The following is a 22,852-nucleotide window of genomic DNA, read 5'->3' on the forward strand; positions in this document are numbered from 1 at the left end:
CTTGAGCTAACCTGTATGAGTTTTTAGTTTCATGACTTTTACATCTGAATATTAATATATATTAATCTCCACAGTATTTTTTTGAATGAAGACTTCCCCTTAAACGGTAATCATTATTGTTTTGATGCTCTCCACTTATGTTGCTGTTCATTTTTATTCTTATTTTTATTCAGGCTTTATAGCAGTTTGTGCATTCCAAAGCCTTGAAATTCTTGTTTGTTTTGGGTGCTTTGAGGCAAAGCAGGGATGGAGTCCTCTGCTACAAAGAGCTTTCAGTCAGTAAAGATAGAGTGACTGTCAGACAGAAATATGCTGGATTACTTGGAACATCATAAGGCATGAGATTCATGGTTGTTTGTATGTTTCTAATGAATTTTCTTATAGGAGTTTATTGTGATCAGTCCTTGGTGTGGTAATCCTAAAGGACACTGGAAGTGGAAGGAAGAAGTTCAGAAATCAATAGAAATACACAAAACTAAGTGATATGTATTTCTTTGTTAAAATTGTGTTTTGGAGGGTAACGCTGCTGACCTCTTTCAGTGTATCAGTGTAATCAATTACTGACCCATCTGACTAACCTCACAAAAGGGTTGTGGAGGTGCTTGGGGTAGCACAGGGAAGGCAGTTTGGCTGAAGAGACAATATTCCTTTCAGACTTCTCTTGCCTAGCTGAATGAGTGTTGCTATTGTAGTTTATATAAATAACCTAAATAATGGAAAAAATAACAGAAATTCCTAGAAAATACTAAATTTGTAAAGCACTCATTATTGTGAATTAGGTGTGGGACCATCTGTCCACAGGAGCATCACTCTCAGCTCCACTTGTTTGAGAACACAGCCTACTGCCTTCTCTGCCAGTGCTGGCAAGGGCAATCTGTGAATATGTATTGTGGAGTCACATTTGATGACTCTTGCTTCTTGACTGTGTTTTCTTTGAAATTCTGTCCCAATCCCTAAAAAACATGCACATATACTCCATTTATCTCTTGCAGTTGAAAGGCAGGAAGAGTGGGTAATTATACTGAGAAAAAAGATAGTCCCTTTCAAGGTTCATGTCTCCAGACAAGTCAAGCGTATACAAGTAACACATTTGGCACTTATATTTGAAACAGCAAAAGGAATTTTTTTGAATCTTGTAATTATTTTCTCAAGTTTGGCAGAAAAATTGGATCAGGGATCTTAAAATCAGATTCTTTCTAGTCACTCATATTGTCTCTCACAGAGCATTTTGACTGCCTGTCCTGCAATGCATGCAGGAAATTGGTATTCACAAAGTCAATTATAGTTCTGAGCTGGTAAGAAGTAATCAATGTGTCTGATCTGATCATTTAGCAGCATCGTTTTTTTCTTGTGTATGGATGACAAAAAATTGAGAGGCTAATAAATAGTGGGGAAAAGGCTGTTCAGTGATTTTGTTCTTTTTCTTGTGTTAGCTAGACAAGAGCAGAAGCCTGTTGTGCTGGCTGCACACAAATAGCACCACAAGTGTCCAGTTTGTGGGGCTCATTGAGAGCCATTCCAAGTCAGAATTGCAGAGGCAAAAATGTCAGATCTCTACAGCAGAGGTGAAAATGTAATTGGGACTCTTAGCACCCGTGAGGTTAAGGATAAAGTGCTGTTGAGGTATTTATGATTTATGACTTTCATTATTTATTCTCTTTGTGAATTTCCTCCTGAAAGAAGGCTTGGCACAAGACTGTGAACGTGTTTGATCTTTGTGTACTTTATCATCAGTGATGCAGCTGTCTTAAAATTAAAGATAGCAGTTAGTGAGGAAATACAAATACACGTAGCTGAGTTGAATAGTAAAGAAATCAAAAGAATATTTAATTTAGGCTCCAAAATAAAATTTAAAAAGACCTCAGCTTATTTCCAATACAGATTGATACACTGCTTTTAATTAGGATTTCTCAGACACACTTGTTTTCATCTTAGTAAACAAAATTATTTATAACCTATTTGTTTAATTACCTTAAATATTAACTGGATGGAGAAAAAGCCAGTACCTTAGCAGGAGAATTATGATTATGTCTTCATAAACCTCCAGTACTGCTCTGTCCATCCTCACTCTTTATAGTAATTTTCTCTAGAACAGCATTTTCACACCAAATCTTCATTTTCATGATTTGCTTAATGTGGTGCAACAGTTGTTATCCTTTACACAACCCACTAAGAGTCGCTTAAGAGTCAATTAAACCAAATAAGATTTTGAGATTATGTTTAGAACGGGGATGAGTTGTTGACAGATGGCAGGAACAGAATTTCAGCTAGACAAAACAATACTTTTAGCAATAATATGAAAATCAGTGTCAACATTGAAGAGAAATGGGAAAAAGGGGATAAATTACAAAATACATACAATAGGCGCTCTTCCTTTTCACAAGGATGGGGCTGGTTCTGTGATATCTCTAAAAGCCAGACATCACAGAATTTATACGGCTTGGGCTACATACTGAGAGAGGTAAAAAGAGGTCATCTCTTTCAGAAACATGCTGTGGTGAATTGGTATGTAAAGAGATGTGGTTAGCTGGGGAAATTGTCAGGTAGAGTAATTTCGCCTCTCCTTACCCATCTTGGGTTAATTACTGCAGTGTCCTGTGTGCATTTGTGGAGCCAGTTTTTTTTCTCAAGTTGCAATAAAGATTAATTTAGCAACAGAAGCATCTCAGAGTATGTCTGTTCCTCACTAGTTAATCAGGGAAGATGAGCTAAATTCAAAATAAGAAAAAATGTGAACCAGCCTGTTTTATATAGTAGCAAGTTAGGCAGCAGCAAACTCTGTAGAAAATTAGAAAAAGAGAAGAAGCAAATTTGCAAATATGAAATATTTACTATTTTCCAATTAAAATAGTATTTTGTTGTAATTGACAGGAATTAAAAGTATTACTCTTCTGCTGTTTAATCAGAGAATATCTACTGTTCACACAGATGCACATTAAGTCAATATTGGTATTTTATTTACTGATTATTCCCAATGCACTATGGAATTAATGTGAAAAACGGCATATTGATCTGTCTTGTTCAGATCAATAATTTGATTCCAAATGCCTTTGTATGTTTTTAATCAATGTAATTACTGACACTCTAAAGAGCACTGAATGAACTGATTAACTAATACAGCAGTTATGGTTTCTTTTCATGCTAGTTAAATGTGTGAGACCACAATTGGATTTTACCATAAAATGAAAAAACAAAGCCCTTCTCCTACACAGCCTGAGAAACTTGGATTAGATAGGGTAGGTAGCATGGTTTAGCACATCAACACCCACCACTTTGACAAGCTTTTTGTAGACATCAAGGGAAATAGAAGTTTAAGGAAGATAAGAAGGTTGTTTTGTGGATATTTGTCAAGAGCAGAATGCGTATCTTTTCCACTGACACACAAATACGTAAATTAAACCAGTGCTTGATGGGTTTTTTAATGTTTATGACAGAAGACTTAAAACCATTGAAGTAGAGAAGTACCTGGCTGAAAGAAGAATGTTTGTGCTTTTTGTAAAATGTGTTCTGATCAAGCCATCAGTTTGGGATTTCCTTCCTCTGTTTATTTTCATATTCTGCAGAAACAATTGTTTACCTTTTTAGGAAATATATTCCATGTTGATGGAAAACATCAATATAGGTCAATAAAAATCTCCTGAGAAGTAGGACACCAGAAGGTGTTGCACTGGATATTGTTAGATTATTCCTTCTCAGTTTTATTTTTAGCAAAAAATGATTTCTGAAGAAGATGACAGGAAGCAGAAAGAGGAGTATATAGGGAGGCTGGACTCTGAGGCTCATGTGCTGCACTCCTTCAATGTTTCATTTCATGGACTTTGACACAATGCGCTGTCTTGAACTTGGAGAATAAGGAACATGAAATCACCAGAAGAAGCACAAAACAGGTTTAAATTAACTTCTCTTGCCCACTTGCCAGAGGCTTTACCTTGTTGCTGACCTCCCCAGGGAGTTCAGGAGGTAGCCCTTCAATGTGTCTCTTTGATGACTCTTTCTTTCTGTGTTCAAAATAACTTTAAATTTCCCAGCATGAATTTGTAGACACTAAACTTCCAGGATTCCAGTTGCAGCATTCAGCAGTGTGTTCAGTTGCTTATTCTCATCATTTGTTGAAGTTGTGAGTAGACACTGTTGTCCCCATTTTACCATGGAGAGGTTGAGACACTCAGAGGTGCAATGACTAATGGGGCTCCCACAATATGTAAACTGCTGTCACCCAGGAGGCAGTCGTACTCTTGCCTCACTTGGGTAGTGTGTTGACTACACTGGAGTCAAGAATTTTGCCACTAATTGTAACAGGTTCACAGTTTCACACATAATTCAAACCTCCAGGTTTTGGTGCCCTTATGTTTGACATGAAATCGCTTAACCTAAAATTTTACTACCTCATCCTCAGAAGGCACTTCTGGCATCTGGATGTAATTGAAACCTAGGAGAGCCCATCCAGTCTTGTTTTCTAGACAGAGTACCTTCTGGGAGTCTTGAAGGTATGCTTGCCAAAGTTAAAAAGGCATCTAGAAATGTCTTCATCATCCCTTCAGTTTATCTTTTGAATAGATGCTGTGTGCCTAGAGCATGCATGAGAGATAGGCCTTAAAAACTGGTAACCTTGCTGCCTGGTATTTATTGTACTTTTAAAGTCTTTGTCATTATAGCTTGTTTCTAAAGAAGTAAGCAATTTCAGGTAAGCATACTTTTAAACCATGGACACTAAGAAACCCGTAGTTTGCATGAGAGACAAAAAAAATGTTTTATTCTTTTGTAGGTTAAAGAAATGCAGGAGCGGAGAGAAACCCTGACAACACTGGCTTGAAACTCGTTATGATAACTGTAGTCACACCTCTCTCAGAATATTGGGAATGCTCACAGCAGAGTTAGCATTTTCTGACATTTTATTCAATGCAGGCAGTGTAGTTATAGCAGCTGTTTCATTGTAGCAGGGAAGTAGAAAAATGACGGGAAAATAAGACATCATTAGCCATGTTCTGGGGGGCTTTGTGCACTGGTCATAGTCTGTTTCAATATTCTTTTTCCCTTTGACATTCACAGTGAAGTGTCATTTTTGGTAATGGCTGAATCATTTTGTGTTAAAAGGAAGGACATTTATAGTTTGTCGAGGAAACATTGTAGAAGTGTTACTAATGTGAATTCAATTTCACTTCCTAAAATAAATTTGCTACACTGAATATTTGAGAATTTAAAGAACATGTTTTCCTGTTTATGCTATTAAAAAAATTTAGATTACTAAAGATAAGCAATTTTAGAATGTATTTTAAAATACAGCATAGTCTTCACATTGTATTACATTTAAAGAACATAGATTTTAAACCAGTCATCATTACTCTGAATATTTTGATAGTAACTCATTTGCTGACAGTATTCAAAGCATTTTGCAAAGGTACAAAATTATTAGTATTCCTCTTTCCAGAAAGAGGAAAATGAAACACACTGTGATTAGGTGATTTGTGTAAGGTCTTGCAGTCAAAAAAACAGAATAAAACTGGGCTGTCTTTAACCACTGGCCCTGAAAATTTCTACTAGGCTATTTTGCTTGGTTTACATAGTTTGTAGTTAGATTATGGGGTTTTAGATTACAGGTGCTATAGCTTTATGAAACTCAGAAGATTTTTTAAATTTGATCATTTTCTTACCTAATTTTGCAAACATCCTGTGACTGTGTGTTCATCCATTAGTACCTTGCCATTCTCCCCATTTTGCTGTTTACAGATGTTTGTTAAGAAATTAGAATAGTTGTCTTCTGTGAGCATGGGTGGCTTGAAGATCCTTTGGTAGTACAATTTGAGACTGTCTAGAGTGGTCCTTTTAAAACAAGTGATCTTTTTGGGTAATTTGTCCTTTGTTCACTGCCAAGTATTTGTTAATTGTGAAGTCCCCTACAGACCTGGGATGAGGTCAGTCATTGTGAGTTTCTGACTTTTCCAATTAGGACGTATGAGCAAGTACTTTGCTTTTTTGACTGCCAGTGCTATCCTGTGGAGCACAGGCTGGTTCTCCCAGCTGTTGCATATGTTTGTGGGGAGAGGGAAGAGGAGAATGAATTGTTTACAATTGTTTACATGATAGAAGTGATGATTGCATTTCTATTTCCACATTTTCTGTTTTCTGATGGGGTGTGGTGAATCTCCCTGTATGGGCCATTCGTCTAAGAGTTGGACTTGATGATCGTTGTGGGTCCTGTCCAACTCAGAGTATTCAGTGATTGGCTCTGTGATTAAATATGACAGTCTGGGTGGGACCCAGAGCTCAGTGCTGGTTCCATGTCCCAGCCATTGAAAGTCCTCACGGCAGGGAGTATGTGCCAAGGTTTTTTATGGACCATGACCTCGGGAGTTAGAGGTCATCACATAGATTGTTTTCTGATAACAAGCATTGGTCAGTATATCAGCATATTCTACACAGGGCTACTCCAGAGATCCGGTATGGGTTAGTATAGTCACAGTGCACAGAATATTCTGTGTTGGAAGGGACCCACCAGGATGATAAAGTCCAACTCCTAAGTGAATGGCCCATGTGGGAGACTGGCCTGCAACCTTGATGTTATTAGCACCATGCTCTGACCAACTGAGCTATTCTCAGGGCAACTCCTACAATATTGATTACATTTTCCTTCAAATTTTGACAAAGATGTCTTCCAAAGGACCTTTTTATGACGAAATCTTTGGTGAGCTGTTTCTCTCACATTCAGCAATCTGCATTCAATATGGGTATTGTTTTGCCTGTGGTATGCTAGCAGAGGTTGGTGCAGTCTGCACAGACACTCTCTCACTGCAGCTGGAAATAGGACCAATGGAGTTAACTTCAAGATACTCAATCCAAGACTGCTTTCCAGCTGAAAATACTCTCCAAAAGCTGTGATACTGTATGCTCAGCTTTATCCCTTTTATATGGTTATTCTGTAGTGCTGGAAATAATGGCCTGTATTGGAAAAAGAGTCATCTCTACATAATCTTTGGAACTCATCTCTGCCTTTGGTCTGAAGCAGCACAAATAGATGACATTACAGAAAGCTTGAGAAAGAATAGTGAGGTGGGAGATGTTCTGTGGGAGGGCAGTAGGGACTCTGCCTAGTTGTCAGGTTTTTCCTACTGGCTGGCTATGACTTTGCTAATATTGTGGGAATGGGGTTTTTTTTGTATATTTTATTTCTTCCCATGTGTACCAGATAGGGCACTAGAAGTCTTTTGGGAGATGTATACAAAGATATTCAAAAATGTCAGTCAAAAATGTCAGTTGTCAGAAGGTATCAGGAGTCATTTGGGACCAGTAAGAGCTAAAGATGCTCTGCTCCCTGAGAAACACTTAGGAGAATCAGATGCTGTGGGCTTGGCTCAAAATTCATTGAATCAATTAGGGACTTCCTAGTGATTTCAGTGGGATTTGGATTAGACCATAAATCACCAATAGTGGTAAATACTGAGGATGTAAAACAAACAGACCTCTCTTAGTGAGGTGGCTGTTGCTGCTGACACCTTTCAACGTGTGTGTGGCTTTTGTCCTTTGTTTGTTCTGGATCCCCTTGGCAGCCAGCAGGAAAACAGATGTCACTTGCAATTCTTTTCAGTTCCCCAGCTGAAAATAAAGGGATCAACAGTAGTGCACAGGTTTATCTGATCACCCCGGTAACATGCTGTGGTTAACTCCAATCAATACTGAAACTTGTTCTCTGTTCAGAGATGAGCTACACTGAGGTCATGTGAAAAAAACCTGATTCGTTGGCTTTTACTTTTTTCACCTTAGTTCTTTGCAATACACATATCCTATGTTTGCATTTGAGAATAGTAAATTAAGTTCCCTTCATCACTTGATTTTACAGATCCAAATTGCTGTAGATCTAAAGTGTTCATTCATATGTAAAGGCTCAGAAGCATCCCTTTATAGCTATCTAACAAGGGGAATAGAAATATCTATTTTTGTAAGAGATGTTCTTCGATTTTATTAAGCAGAATCAAATAAGTTGACAAATACAGATCTCATAGTAGGTCACTATTATGGTTGTCCATTTTATTATTTATTTGTCTGCATATTGCTCAGTGATGTAAGAAACACTAAAATAAAGACAGGCCTTGCCCTGTAGTTTGAAATCTAAGGCCTATTTCTCCACAGATTAAATGTGTGCATAAAATTATACACATGAATAGTCCTATTTAAATCTGTGATATTGCTCTCATGCATAAATATTTGAATCTTGAAAGGAATGGAGGCTAAAATTATTGCTTTCTCTGCTTCACCCCAATTTAAATAGGGAGTTTTGTGATTGGCTTTGTGAAGGGTTTGTTTGAATAGCTCAAATGTGAATCCATAAATGTACAGATAAGGAGTTTTTCAATGTTAATGCTAAAAGCCTTTTTACCACAGTTTCTCATAATAATTTTCTGCTTTCCCCTACCAACACCAGCAGCTTTCCCTTCTCCACCCTCTAGACCCATATGACCTCCTGCCCTACAGGGAAGATCAGCAGGTCATAGCAAACTGTGTGTGGTGTTGCTGTGTTGCTTTATCTCCCACCGAAGGAAAGCTAAGAGCAGTTACGCTGGTCGCTCCTGTGGCCAGGAGGTGAATAATAGTTTGTAAACTATTGTAATTGTCTTGCTTATCTGAGCTCTTTGCCTGATAACTTTTCCCTTATTCAGAAGTCCAGAAAAATGGGATCATCAAGGACCTCTGTTCCACATGTATGTACTTCAGTCTCATTAATTCCTCAAAGATACCAGGATGCGTTAAGAAGTCAATTGAACACTCTCCTCACACTCTGCTGTTTTAAAGGGAGAGCTCCTTTTTTTTTTTTAAAGTGCTTTCTAAGCAATCCTTAATGAAAGATCCAGCATGTAAAGATTCACAAAACAATCTTGGTCTTTAGCCAGACTGTGTCTGTCCCTCACAGAGTGCATTTTTTTTTCTGATGGGAAGTGGTGGCTGGAACCCTGTATCTCCTTTTAACTAACTGATGTTTCATTTCTCTGCCTTTGAAATATGTCTTGCCTTTCTGTAGCAAACTCAGTCCAAGGCCTGTGTTTCCATTTATTGCATTTCAGGTAATCACTAGTGCAACCAGAGCTCACTGCAGCAGCTTTGAAAGGCTGTAGCTTTGGGGGCTTTTTGCTGGGCATGTCTTTTGGATGTCATTGTCCCTTGGGAGGAATGACTGTTGGGCTCACTGCCCTGGGAGCTCTATCGCTGATCACCTCTGTCCTCAAAAATTGCACAGTACCATGTAGTGAGGCTAAAAACTACTTCAGGAAAGCATTGAGTCCATCCCCAAGCCACATGCACACGCACTATAGCAGTGTCACTCCTGACAGATTCCTTGTGTATCCTCCCAAAGATGGAGGAACCAGACCTCTCTGGCAATTCACTGTCCACACTGCGAGGAAAGCTTCAGCGATGCCTTAACTGAATCTTTCTTAGAGCAATTTAAATTATTTCCTGATCTCTGCATGATGGACTAGGCCACGTCTTTCTCCTTTTCAAAGGCCTTTTAAATCAGAAGACTTTTTAAATCACACCTCTGCTATGATTTGCCTTTTCCTTAGCTTAACAGCTTTGATTATTTATGTTGTGCTTTCTGATTATTCTTGTTGTTTTCCTCTAAATTCTGTCCAGCTGCTTTAGATGCTTTTGGAGTAAAATGGGCAAATGAGGTACAGTGCTTTATATTAGGTCTTACCTAGGCTGACTAAAGCAGAACACCATTATGTATCTAATATATTACTACATTCCAGCACAATATTTGCTGCTTTCACACAAGTATGACATTGGTTATTCAGCTGTGTTTAAATATTTAAAACATTGTAAACCTTTTTTTCTTTTCTGTGGTATTGCACTAAGACACTTGTTCCCTACCCTGTCTTTATTTAGCTGATTCCACCCGCTTCAGAAATGTAGTCATCACTCTGTATTGCATAAAAGTATCATTTCTAGACCAGTGTTACAACTGTTTCGTGTTGTAAACCTATTCTGCAATGTATGTGCAATGCCTCCCATCCTGAAGTTTCCTGCAGAATCAATAAAGGTGTATTCTGCTTCATGTTAATTCCCATGTTAATATTTAATGTTATCAGATATGATATATTCTTGAATGCTGCTTTGTGCAGACCTCTGGTATGACTGCCAGTTTGACTTTGCTTCACTGGTAATTGATTTCAAAATGCACTTTTCCAACTGGCGTTGCACCTATTTTGTAAGAATTTAATCTGACTGTTGCAGAAGAGAATATCTGATGAGAAAGTGCTAAGCCTTACTAAAGGGTTGAAAATCTGCTGCTTCTTGTCTAATCTATCAGTGTTGCTACTTGATCATGAAAAGAAATCAGATCAGTGTGGCATGATCTGTTCTTGGTTAATATACGTCACATGTGACTCATCTCCCTGTTCTTTTCCAGGTGCTTACAAATTAACTTTTTCTAGGAAGACTTTAAGCTGACATCTGTATTTTTTCAGCTTCTCCTTTTCCATATTTCTGTCTTCAGCTGCCTTCCTTAGACACCAAGAGTGGCTGTTGATGGTTCAGAGATGGATGCAGCCCTCTTTAAGTTTCTTTGTGCTCTTCAAGTTTCCTGCATTAAATTCTACAAAGCCAATCTGAAAACAACTAATTTATGTTTTTGGGGTTTTTTTCAAGGTTGAGATTTTACTTCTGTCACTCTACTACTCAGGATATTAACCATCTCTCTGCCATTGATCTTTCTAATGAACGTTGATTAAAAACAAATCAAAAGTTTCTGGCTTTCCTGAACCACCTGTAAATAGATTTCCCTCTGTTAAACAGTAGCTCAACACTGTTTGTTTTCTTTGTTTTACTACTAATGTACTTGTGGAATGTTTTTGTACCTCTTGACATTTCTTGGCAGGTCTGTTTCATTTTATACCTTTGCTTTTCTAATTCTGTCTTTTGTTATTCAATTTATACTTGCTTTAGACCCCCTACTCTCTCCTTTCTGTGTATTCCTTTCTTGTGTGTCAGTGAAGAGCTCTTCCTTTAGCTAAGTCTTTACTTCACCTTCTAGTTAAGTTCTAGTATATATTGTATGCATGATTAATATGGTTTCTTTAAGTAACTGCCAGCTCCCATTAATTCCTTTTACCTCACACTTGTTCCCCCATGACCCACTCCAGGAATGTAGGTATTAGTATTCTGTTTTTATGGAAACTTTTCTTTCTAGTCCCTTGTGTCTGCTTTGATGTTCTTTCTTCCTTCTGTAAAGTTCTGACACTGGATCATTTCATGATCACCTTCACCCAAGTTATGTTCAATCATTGCAGCTGATCCTTCTGTATTGGTCAGGATGTAGGTGAACAAGCCTTCCTTCTGCTTTCTGGAGATTCTTGTGCTGTGTCTTAGCTTTCACCTTTTTGGGTTGAATCAGATTTCTTCCAAATGCTGTCTTACATTCTGTTTTGGTTAAGTTAGGAGATTTATTAAAAAATCTTCATCCATGGTAAATTTTTCACCTGTTAGTTTATACATTTTTGTTAAAACTTAATTGAAACTCCAAAGAACAAAAATGTGCATTTGTTTTTGCTGGTCTGTTGCTCTAAAAATCTATATTTTTTGTCTTACATATTTTATCTCTCCTCTAAGTATATTCCTAAGTAGAATTAAAATCTGGAAGCTAGATTAAGGGTATTGTACCTGTTTGAGATTGTTATTCTATGGTTTTGTTTTCATTAGAGGCATCTTTGAAAAGATTTTTGCTATTCTTTGCCTATGTTAACTGCAAATGTAGACTATCTAGAGCAGATTCCACACAGTTCCAGAAACCAAGAAATATTGAGGGATGTGCTACTGCTCTTCTGGCTGGACAGAAATGTTTGGAACTTAAATGAGTTTATGAAAAATTGTTGACTTATTAAATGAGAAAAATCAGGATTCCCATTTTAATTGTATTGATATGCCTTTTCAGAGACTTCTTGTAAGGTATGAATAGAAACAAGAACTTTGTGTTAGTTTCCATATGCAGGCCTCTATGTTAAGATTATTGATTTCTGTCATATCCTTCCTTCATTTTCACCTTCCCACCATAGTTTCCTGATGCATTTTTAGAGCTTAACCCTGTTTGATAACTACAAGGACTTTGTCACATCATTAAAATCCCATGGGAGCTAATGGACAGATGCCCAGTTTAAGGAAGCTGGTACCTCAACCCAGAAGTACCTGGTGTGTGTTTCACTGACTTCTGCCCCGGCTGCCTTGGCTTTGCCGCAGGGCTGTGAGGGCACCGTGGCTGCCATGGGCCAAGGTGCAGAGTCTTGCCCTTGTGGGAGTGCTCTGCTCAGCCTGATCTGCTGTCAGCCAGCCCTGAGCACCAGCCAAAGCCAGCCCTTGTGTCGTGTCCTGACATCGCATACTCAAAGTGAATTTGGTCCATGCTGTAACTGCCAGACCCTACAAGCCAAAGATCTGCCCATCATCCTCACGTGGCCGCTGAAGTTCGCTCTTGCTCTCCTTTGTTTCCATTTCTACTGTCCTTTAACCTTCCGCTTTCCTTTTCCCTGTGTGTTGTGCCATGTGCTCCCTGTCTCCCTCTTTCACCTGTTTGTTATGTGCCTGTTTTCCCATTTCTCTCATCCCCTTCTCTCCCTCTCCCCTGTAGAGTCCTGATGGTCTTTCCTTTCACTCTTCCCTTTGTAGAACCAAGCCACTTGCTTTGTTCTTTCCTTTTTTCTTCGCCAGCCCCAGTCCTTGCCTGGGTCCCTGCGAGTGGCCTGCCTGCCTCTGCATTTCAGAGAGCGGCTATAAAAGGGTTGCCAGCTCAGCCTGGTGATAATTTAGAAAACACAGAGGAAGAAGATCGTCATCTCCATTCCTGTTTCTTGTGCTGTACTGTAAGGGAGAAAAGAGCTGAATAGAAAAAGGTGCTGAAGGAGGAGAGAATTTCTGTGGTGGGGGGCTGAATGGCAGGGCAGATGCATGTTGTACGGGGTGAAGAGGTAACTGCCCGTGTGTGCTCAGATCTGGTGTGACATTCAGCCATTGCCCATTAGCACTTTACAAAGTTTAGCACAGATTTGTTATTCATCTTCACATGTCATGTCACTGTTTTAATTTGCTAAGCCTCAACAACCAAGTTTGCCTTTAGGATGTGTTCCAAAGCTTTTTATATATTCCTATGTCCTGGGCAGAGCTTGGACTTCCACGTTATTCTTTGTTATTACAGCTTTTTTGTTAATTTTTTTTTACTTTAGTCTTTATTTTTCTGGTCAACCTTAAAAAATTTATTTAATTTCATTTTATTTTTCAGACACCTCTTATTGATCCTCACATCCCACATCATCCTACTAAAATCATTACACAGGTAATAGAACATAGGTGTGCTGTAGAGCCAGGCCATTAGACAAATAGAAATAACTATTTCCAACAGTATAATATGAATCAACTGAAGTGATGCTTTCTGTTAGATGTGAGAAGTATGTGCAACTTAAAATCCCAAATATATACTATATTGCTCTGCAAAAGTAAGCCTCTGTGCAAGAGGATTTTTAATTCAGGAAAAAGAGCATTTGTGTTTTGTTTTGCAAAAAGCAGCACAGAGATTCCAGAAAGTTTAAAATCTGTGTTTCTTGGTCTTTCTTTTTCTCCATGATCACCAAGGTTCCTTCAGAAAAGATCCTTAGAGCTGGAAAGATTTTGCGGAATACCATTCTGTCCCGAGCTCCTCACATGATAAGAGATCGTAAATACCATCTGAAGACTTACAGGTGTGTGAGCTGATTGTATAGAGGTCTCTGAATTTTTATGCCTGCCATTCTCTGGTTTGTCATGTATGCCTTACCATACTTGCAGGTCTCAAAAGGTCTGAAATTATTCTGTGATGCTATTTGAGTTGGATGTTATGCAGTCTTTAATGGGCCTGGTAAATCCTTTCTGAAGTAATTTGACTGGAAATTGAGTCTGTGATTGTGAACAGAGCATTCACATACAAACACTCTTCCAAAGCATAGTTAATAGTTAGCTGGAATATTATGTGTAGTACCAAGCTAAAATGAAGATTCTGTTCTCTTTGTATATCAGTAAGAGATAATAGAAAACTTTATTAATACGTTATGTTCCTGTACTGATTGCTATAGCAGTCTTGCTCACTGTGGTGTTCTGAAAATTCACCTGGTGAGAAACATTCCTGATGCAGATTTGCTGCTCTGTTTAATTTTTTTTCTGGTGTATTGCCAGGCTCTCTTGTCTTCCTGCTGGTGGCAGCACAGTCTTGCTGAAGTGAGATAACAATGGCACTTGTAGAAAGAAATCTGCCTGCAAGGTGTCATGATCTACCTACTATCGGCTTAAGAAACAATCAGTTTGTTTTAGTGTCTAATGTTTAAATCAAATACCTAGTTCATTATTCAGAGTTTCTAAGTAAAAATTATTTTTGAATCTCTGAGTGTGTGTTTTTCTAAATAGTAAATCAATATATTGATCTTCATTTGAAATAAATGCATTGATTTTTCATATTTCAGCCCAAAATATATTTAAAATACAGAGTTATTTGGCACTTGTGAGTTGATTCAAGAATATGTCACAATATGACATTGCTGATTGGTCTAGAATAACAGAAGAGCATATATGATAAATGAAGAGTACTGGTCCAAACAACTGCACCATTTTCTCTTACACAGAACTGGGAAAACTCTTACTGTTCTGCTGAGCTAAGGAGTGTAACAATAAAGAATTTTACTAAGTGACCATGTAGCTTTTTGCTTTTTTAATCCTTTTTGGCTGTTCTCCAGAGCTTGAGACCTGCTCTTGTCTGCCTCTGGGTCAGTCAGGAGGTGTAAGGTTACGAAGACCTGAAATGAGAGAGCCTCAGGAACACTGTACCAAAACCAAATGTCTCCAAATACAGTGTGACAGAAGTTTCATTACAAATGCAGGAACACCCTCATAGCACTCACTTTTCCTGTGGAGGCTGCATTGACATAACTTTTACAGTATTAAATGTCTGTTTTCATGCAAGATTCTGAAAAGCATGAGGCTTTTGGTATCCCATGGTATATAGAGGTTTTTTTTGAAAACTGGGTTAGAGGTTGTTGCACTGGTGCTGTAGATTTTGTACCAGGTGTCACACGCTCGAATAGATCCTCTGAACTCTGCATTTCCCAAAACACTTTTTTGCTAAGGTGATCTTCTTAAAATTGGACACCTTCACTGGTATTTCAAGCATGTGTATGTAGATGGTGACATGGGGTTTTCTGCAGGGAGATTTAACTAAGTCTATACAGAGTTTAGGATATCACTGTTGTTGGCAGTCACTGTGTGCAGTCTCTCTCTTGGCAGGCTTCCCTTTCATTCCTGTCTATCTGTCCTTCAGGCAATGCTGTGTGGGGACAGAGCTAGTTGACTGGATGATGCAACAAAGTCCTTGTGTCCATTTACGAACCCAGGCTGTTGGCATGTGGCAAGTACTGCTGGAAGAAGGTGTTCTTAACCATGGTAAGACAAAGAAAATCGCTATCTTGACTAAAATATGGGCAGTGTGTGACAATAACACCTCTGTGTTCTTTTTCATGAAAAAGAAGGGGATCATGAGCCTAAAATAAATGCCGCAGAGAAGCCTGTTCATTCATAAGTACAAGTGCAACACACAGGCAGTATTATTTGAATCTTGCTGCCAGTATACTTTTTTAACTTACGACCATATTGCATCATAAATGAACAATTGATAATTATAGCTCTAATTATACTTAGGAATACACTGGCTTGTGCTTATATTGTTAGAACTAGGTAGCACTCAGGCCAAAATCAAGGGATGTATTACCATACATAAAACTAACCTTCATCAAAGATTTGCAGTATTCAGAAGTGAATGTGAGTGTTTGTGTTTGCTCAGATTCGTAATTTTGGAATGATTTCCATTGGTTTTGGAGGGGTTCTCAAATTCAGCACACCAGATATTCCAGTGCAGAAATCTGTGATTTTATATTAGCTTTCTGATTGCATTTTACATTGACTTTCAGTTTCCATTTGGCGGGATTTAGTTGGTAACAGGATATTACAGCCCTCAAAAAGGGCAGGTTTCTAAAGCAATGTTGATATTTGAAGCTTTGCATATACATTTTTATTAAATGTGGAAGAGCAGCTCTATTACAGTAAACTTGCATTTATCATCTTTTGTGCTTCCTATATCCCAGGGAGAAAATTCCATACGGGGAAGGCAGATTGTTTCCACTGCTCCCTTACCCTAAGGGCTCTAACTTGAATTCCTGCCATATATTCCCTTGAACTCTCCAGGGCATGCTAGTGCAAGCTGCATCACAATATCCAACTCAACACATCACTCTGACTTACTTGGAAGACGAGGGGTTTGCAATATCATAATGTTACTTTAGAGGTCTTCTCTTGGCAGTTCATCCATTAAGTTAGTCCCCCAGGCACAGGTCAATGCACTTGCCCCTGGGATTATACCTTGATGATACACATTTCTGCTACATGACAAGGAGTTTAGTTGCTTTTCCTACCTTTTTTCAGCCTGTCTAAATATGTAGAGCAAAGTATTTGTGCTAGAGAATACCTTTTAGAAATTCATAGTATAACCATTTTCCCCAGTGTCATTTGTTTGATTAAATGAAATAATTTCAAACAATAAGAAAACAGAACTAATTAAAAAAACATATACATGTGTATGCATCTATTTATACACACCCACAACATACTTATATGGAAGCCTTTTGGATAGTATTTGTAGTACACAATTTAAAAGTGAACCCTTCAAGCTACATACATGAGAAATAGTTTCATGCTCTTAGAGTTTTTCTGTAGCTTTCTTTCCCTTCTTAAATAATCTATCTGTAACAAACATGATAACTACACAGATTTCTACAAGGTTTGTTTCATTGTGGAGCATTCAGTATTTGATGTGTTATGTTGTTTACAGTGGACCAGGAACACCACTTTCAGGACAAATACTTATTTTATCGATTTTTGGATGATGAGCATGAGGATGCCCCTTTGCCAACTGAGGAGGAGAAAAAGGAGTGTGATGAGGAGTTACAGGATACTATGCTGCTTCTCTCTCAGATTGGGCCAGATGCTCATATGAGGATGATTCTCAGGAAACCGTAAGCAGAATAATGAGTTAATATCATGGGTCTTCCTTGTGACATGGAAGATTACATTACTACACTGATTATCAGCCTTTTTTTCACACAGCTTTATAGTGACTTCAAAGCCAGTATAAACTCTGTTTGACCCTCCCTTGAAGGCAAGCATTAAGCAGGTAGGGTTTAGTGGCCATGGCAGACATATTTTACTGCTAATTAAACGCACTGAGAATAAGGAATAACTTAAACTCACCTTCACTGAAGATTTTCTTGTAAGGAGCTATTCAAGACAGGCAAGTACACAGGGCTGGATCCTGCTACCTTGAGGCCATTGGCAAAGTTTGTCTTTGCTATAGGAGAGGAGTGGGCACTGCTTACAGTGTGAGAACATTTTTCATAGTAAAAGATTTTTGCATCACCTAACCCAAGTGCTTGTTCCTGTTCTGTTTCCATCTGTATCCTTTCCAGACTCCATTCCTCTTTAGATCACAAGCTCATTTCAACAGCACTTTTCCAAAAACTTCCTAAAAGCATTGAATTTCAAAAAGTGCCATCAAACACTTGTGCTTATAAAAACAGGAAACCCTGTCATGCAGCAATAGGTTTGAAGTATACATTTTATTTCTTCTCCTTATTAGAGATCTAGTCAGCACAACTAAAGGAGCACTTGCTCCCTGTCACACAAAATACATGGACAAGCCAGACTGAGAGCAAGGTGTTTCCATACACCCTTAGGGAGTAATGGAATTGAGATCTTGTACCCTCGCAGACATGTCCTGTGCCCTTTCCACTGAGGAGCAAAAGTGAGCTTTTGCACCTCTGAGCAGACACCAGTCATTGGAGACTGAGCAATGCTATGTGTGCTGGGACCCTGCTTCTCTGCACTCTGTCCTGTGCCTCAGGCCAGCTGAGCAGGTCATCTCTAGGAGCATTTCCCTTTTAGTTATCATGGGTTTTGGCTACCCACTACATTTGCTTTCTTTCATGACTTCCAGAACAGTGAGTGTAAGTTTACACTAGCAGGATAAATATTGATTATCATCTGGACTGCTTACAGAGGGCTGAAAGGCTGGAAGGATACTGTGGAAAGTACTGCTCTTCTCTCTGTATTGTCACTTGCACAGCATCACCTGAATGAATACTAATAGGAGATTTTTCATGGGATATAGTGAGGAGAAAGGTTTTCTCAAGGCTGATATTCATAAAGTGCTTATTTTTGCAGCCCTTTGCTCACTGAAGTAACCTTGTACTGCCAGGGACCATATGAACTGCTGTTCTAGTATTCCGTTTACATACTTAATGATTTTGTTAGTTGAAAATCCTCCCTGGACTGAGCTGTAGCAAAGCTGTCAAAATCTCCATGAATCCTCATAGTCCTGCTAGTTTTGACTAGACACTGTTACAGCTGCCAAAAGTTCAAAGGAATTGTCAAGGCTTCAGAGATGCTGACTCTAGCTGACCTGAGCAGGACCCACAATTTTCAAACCAACACAGCTGCATTTTATAACAGTAACCATTTCCAGAGAGGTTGCAGAACTCAGATAATTACCCTGAAAGAAATAAGACAATATTCTTTGATGAGAAGATTACTTTGAGAATTTGATTGTATAATGAAGCTGTTGCTTTGAAAGGTACTTTCTATTGTTCAAAATCTGAAAATCTCTAACAAAAAGTGTCACTTGTTTTGACAGCCAACTTAAAAAATTCTCTGTTTATTACATTAACTGCAGCATTTTAACTGTCAAACTGTGAAAGAATGTTCTTTAGTTTAAAAAACAGAATAGAGCTCAGGGAAATTTTTGGCAGGCTCTTGTTGCTATTGTGGTTTTTTTCCCCCTTTGGAAACACATATACTGAATGTGAAAATAGCTTTTTGTGAAGTAGCAAACACAGCTCTCTGCTCCTTATAATGGCTGTAGTACAGGTGCAGACCTTGCTAAAGTCCCTGTAAAAATTACTGTAGAATTAATACAGCTCCTCCTTAAGTGTTTCCCCCCTTCAGTATGAAAATATGTCCTGATGGTAAACCCTAATTTAATAGGATGCTATAATACAAAGCTAAACACAATAATAATAGGAGTCTTTAAAGGAAGAGTTGTATTCATCTGACAATAGTATTTAGCTCAGATAATGTTATGGATTACATTCTTTTTTTTAATGCCCTAGCCTAAAGTAAGTTAGCAGTGTGACTGAAATAATAAATCTGTGTTATATGCTCTTAGTGGCTTCACTTAGCACATCTTTTTCTTCATAGAGAGCATTTGACACTTAATCACAATGTTATGGGGTCTCTGATCTTTTCCCTTGTTCTTATTATCTGAGAATTTTCTGGTTAGCTGTACAATAAAAATAATCAATGATACTGCTTTGACATACATGGTTTATCAATGGTAAAGTACTGTGTTATTGTCAACATCCTAGTCACAGAGAAGCTTGATGTCTCTGACCTTGGTAAATTCTCCAAGCACTGAACAGTTTTATTGATCACTTAATATCACCTGAGTTCTGTCCATTAATGTGTACCCTCGTTCCCTACCTATTCCATTTATTATCCGCTCTATAACCAGCTATTGCTGTTAGAATGTGTCCCCTGCAGAAACTAGGTCTTTACACAGCAGGATCCTACAAATCAACATCAGTGGGTCACCACACAGGCTTTAAAGACACAGTGATGCCTAATATCTCTCCACGTGACATCTGCAGGAACAGAAGTAAAGACTAGGTACAGATATCTGCTACAGATTGTCAGTCCTTCCAGTGTGCTAACATAGGAAGCAAATGGACATGCTAAAGGAAGAGTGTGTCCTTTTGTCTTTATGATAGAGATCTCATATAGTAAGACATCATCCTTTTATCTTTTGATTTAATGTAGAAAGTTCTTAACTTGTTACACTATATTTTCCATACTCGTTTTGCAAGCATGTAATAAAATTAAAGTTGCTACTTCCCTATTATTTATTAAAATCCTCACTTTTTGTTTGCTAGTTAGTACTGGCTTAGTTTTATGCTGTACTTAATTAAGCTGCCCTGCATAAATCACTAGGAGCGTCAGCCTTGTAATGTCAAGCCAGATTCAGAAACAGTGGAGTATTTTGAGTCACTAGAGGGCATAGCAGTACCAAACCAATTTCTGGTTTTCCCTTAATAGTTTGATTCTGTATGAGAAAAGAGTAATTTAATCCAAAATTATTTGTAGTCTAAATTTGTCTTTAATCTGGGTAATAATAAATGCATGTCATTGTTATAGTGAGGAACAGAAGAAAAATAAAGCTTGCTTAGCAGTGATGTCAGTTCTCCTTATATTTTCTGTGACTTCTTCAGTTCTTCTTTCATCCAAATGAAGTCTCCATCCAGCTACTTTTGTAAAAAGATGCAATATAATTCCAGAGTAACACAGCTGGGTACTCCCTGTGTCTCACACGAGATGTAGACAGACTGTTGAATCAGGAGGTGACTAGGCAGAAAATCTATAGAGCACAGCATTTCTTCATATGGCTTTCCTGATCCTCTAGGTGCTAGTCTCCTGTAATACTGACATTTTAGAAGGAAAACTTCTATCATTGTAGTTTTTCTTTTAGGGCTGTCCAAAGATGCAATTGTGCTGTTAATTCTTTTGACACCACACATTGCAGACAGCAGGATTTAGAACTGTGCTTGTTGTAATGGTGGAGGATGTAAACCTTCTTATTTGGAACTCCTGCCCCCAGACTGGACTTCTTGTATCCCATTTCCTCTCTTGTATCCCATTTCCATCCTCTCCCTTATGTCTTTGTTGCTCTTTTGTTCTTGGCCCATTTAATGAATTCCTTGTAATCTGCTTTTCACAAATCTAAACCATATTATTTGGAAGGACTCAGTCCTACAAAAATAGCTTGAAATAATGCTTTAAAGGAATTTTTCTTCCTTTGTGTCCATATGTCACTCCAACGTGCTGTCCGAAATTATATGACAGGAGAAATTGTTCTTTTAGAAAATAATATTGTATTAGATATTGTAACTGAAGAGAATCTTGTGAGTGAGAAAAAGATTGGGAGTTACTGTCAAGCTCCCACAACTCTTCCTGTGTGCTGTTTATTAGATCCTCCAAAGCATCTCTGACACACTGCAGTCCCCACAGTATTTGTGTCCTTCTTTAGCAATCAGAAAATTTTGGGTAGATTACAGAAATGCAATTATTTCAGCCACAGTGCCAGCCTCCTTACTACTCCTTGTGCTAGAGAAGAATTATTCCTTCATCAGCGCATTGATGAAGGAATAATTCTTCTCTAGCACAAGCTTCTTGTATTTTTCAGTGAGAGAAGCTGAAACTACTGAGTGGTTCTTATTTGCCGTTGTGGCTAAACAGCAGCACTCAGCATTAACTGTAGAGCAGTCGTTAGCTGTTCTCCAAGATGCATTGCTGCATCCCCAATTTGTTCAGCAGAAGTTCACACACTCCTTTACAAACCACTACAACTGTGTTTGCTACAACTAGCATTTCTGATTTCTGTGACCATTTTATACATATATAGAACACTTGATTTAATCAGAGAAGCTGCCTAATCAGGATCTCTCTAAGGTGGTTGCCATGGCTGCTGCTCAGTGTCATTCGGGTAGCATTCACAGAGCTTCCATCCTTTGTGTGTTTCAGTCCTTCAGCCAGAAACATCATTCAGTCCCTGTTTAGTGAGGATGTACACTTCACTAGACAGTTCAGCAGCATTTCGTGTTGTTTTGTCTTTCTGTGATGTATTTATTTTGGGCATTTATTGCATTTAGTTTTCCCTTTTATATTCTCTCTGTAGCCCTGGCCAGAGAACTGTGGATGACTTAGAATTTATATATGAAGAACTTCTCCACATTAAGGCCTTATCTCACCTTTCTACCACAGTAAGTAATTTTAAAAATTATAATTCATCACCTAAAGGGAGGCTCAATTTTTACTTCTGGTTTTACTTCTGACTTTATTAAACTTGGAGAGCCTGTAACCATTTTCATTTATACTTTCCATGCAAAGAATTTATTCCATCTTTGAGAATCACCCAAGCACTGTGCAGGTGTAGGTTGTCTATTTGATATCAGATAGAATTCTCTTCAAGTATTTCTGCACAGCCCCTCACTTGGCACAGGTGCTGCTGTCTGGGTCCCTGTCCTTGTGTAAATGAAGGTACTGGTACTACTGAATTTTGCAGAATTGATTTCTGTAAGGAGTCTTGGCTTGAACCAGTTAGGAGGAGAAATTATACTGTGGAGAAAGGTGCGCTGTGCAGTGCTTGCTGGTTGGAGTTTGGTCGTTGAGTGAAAGAAAGCTCATCAGACCACTTCAGTATTGTGCAATACTGAAGTGGTCAAGAACAGCTCAGAGAACCAAGGATAAATGGAATAGACAGGAAAATGCATCTGTTTAAAGTCTCACTGTGCAGACAACTGAAACAAGCTAAATAGCACTTTGCTTGGTAGCAATAAGATGTGGATGCTTTCAGAAAAAGGAAACCAGTCAGAAAGTAGATCCATATTTGACAATACTTTCGTCAGAATCCCTTGGTTTTTTCAGTCGTTCTCAGTTAGCTTGGACAGATGCAGCTAATTATGAAGCTGCATTACAGAAAGATAGTACTCCATGCAAACATATAAAAACCTGAACTTCGTTTTTTAAGAAAAGTAGGCAGTCAGAGTTGGTATCTGAATTACATTGGTGTTAAGGAAACTTCCCAGTTTGACCATTTGTGAGACTCTGGCAGTCACACTTCCAGCACCAGAGACTGTCACTGCTGGGGCTGGAGCCCCTTCACAGGGGGCAGCTCCAGTGATCTGGCAGCTCCTGC

General features: G+C 38.4%; 1 protein-coding gene across 4 annotated transcripts in view; it reads left to right on the forward strand.

Annotated features, from left to right (window-relative positions):
• The window catches only part of RAPGEF4 (Rap guanine nucleotide exchange factor 4), a 142,161-nt gene that overhangs the window by 72,295 nt on the left and 47,014 nt on the right, over positions 1 to 22,852 (forward strand). For 3 of the 4 annotated variants that reach the window (XM_005415866.3, XM_031057472.1, XM_031057476.1), the window contains 5 exons: positions 13,259 to 13,312; positions 13,609 to 13,715; positions 15,320 to 15,441; positions 16,883 to 17,066; positions 21,833 to 21,917. In XM_005415866.3, the coding sequence (XP_005415923.2) occupies positions 13,259 to 13,312; positions 13,609 to 13,715; positions 15,320 to 15,441; positions 16,883 to 17,066; positions 21,833 to 21,917 (552 nt within the window). The remainder of the gene's footprint in view (positions 1 to 13,258; positions 13,313 to 13,608; positions 13,716 to 15,319; positions 15,442 to 16,882; positions 17,067 to 21,832; positions 21,918 to 22,852) is intronic. The other variant, XM_031057467.1, reaches the window with a different exon arrangement.

The sequence above is a fragment of the Geospiza fortis genome, unplaced genomic scaffold, assembly GCF_000277835.1.
Source record: "Geospiza fortis unplaced genomic scaffold, GeoFor_1.0 scaffold112, whole genome shotgun sequence".
Classification (NCBI taxonomy): Eukaryota; Metazoa; Chordata; class Aves; order Passeriformes; family Thraupidae; genus Geospiza; species Geospiza fortis.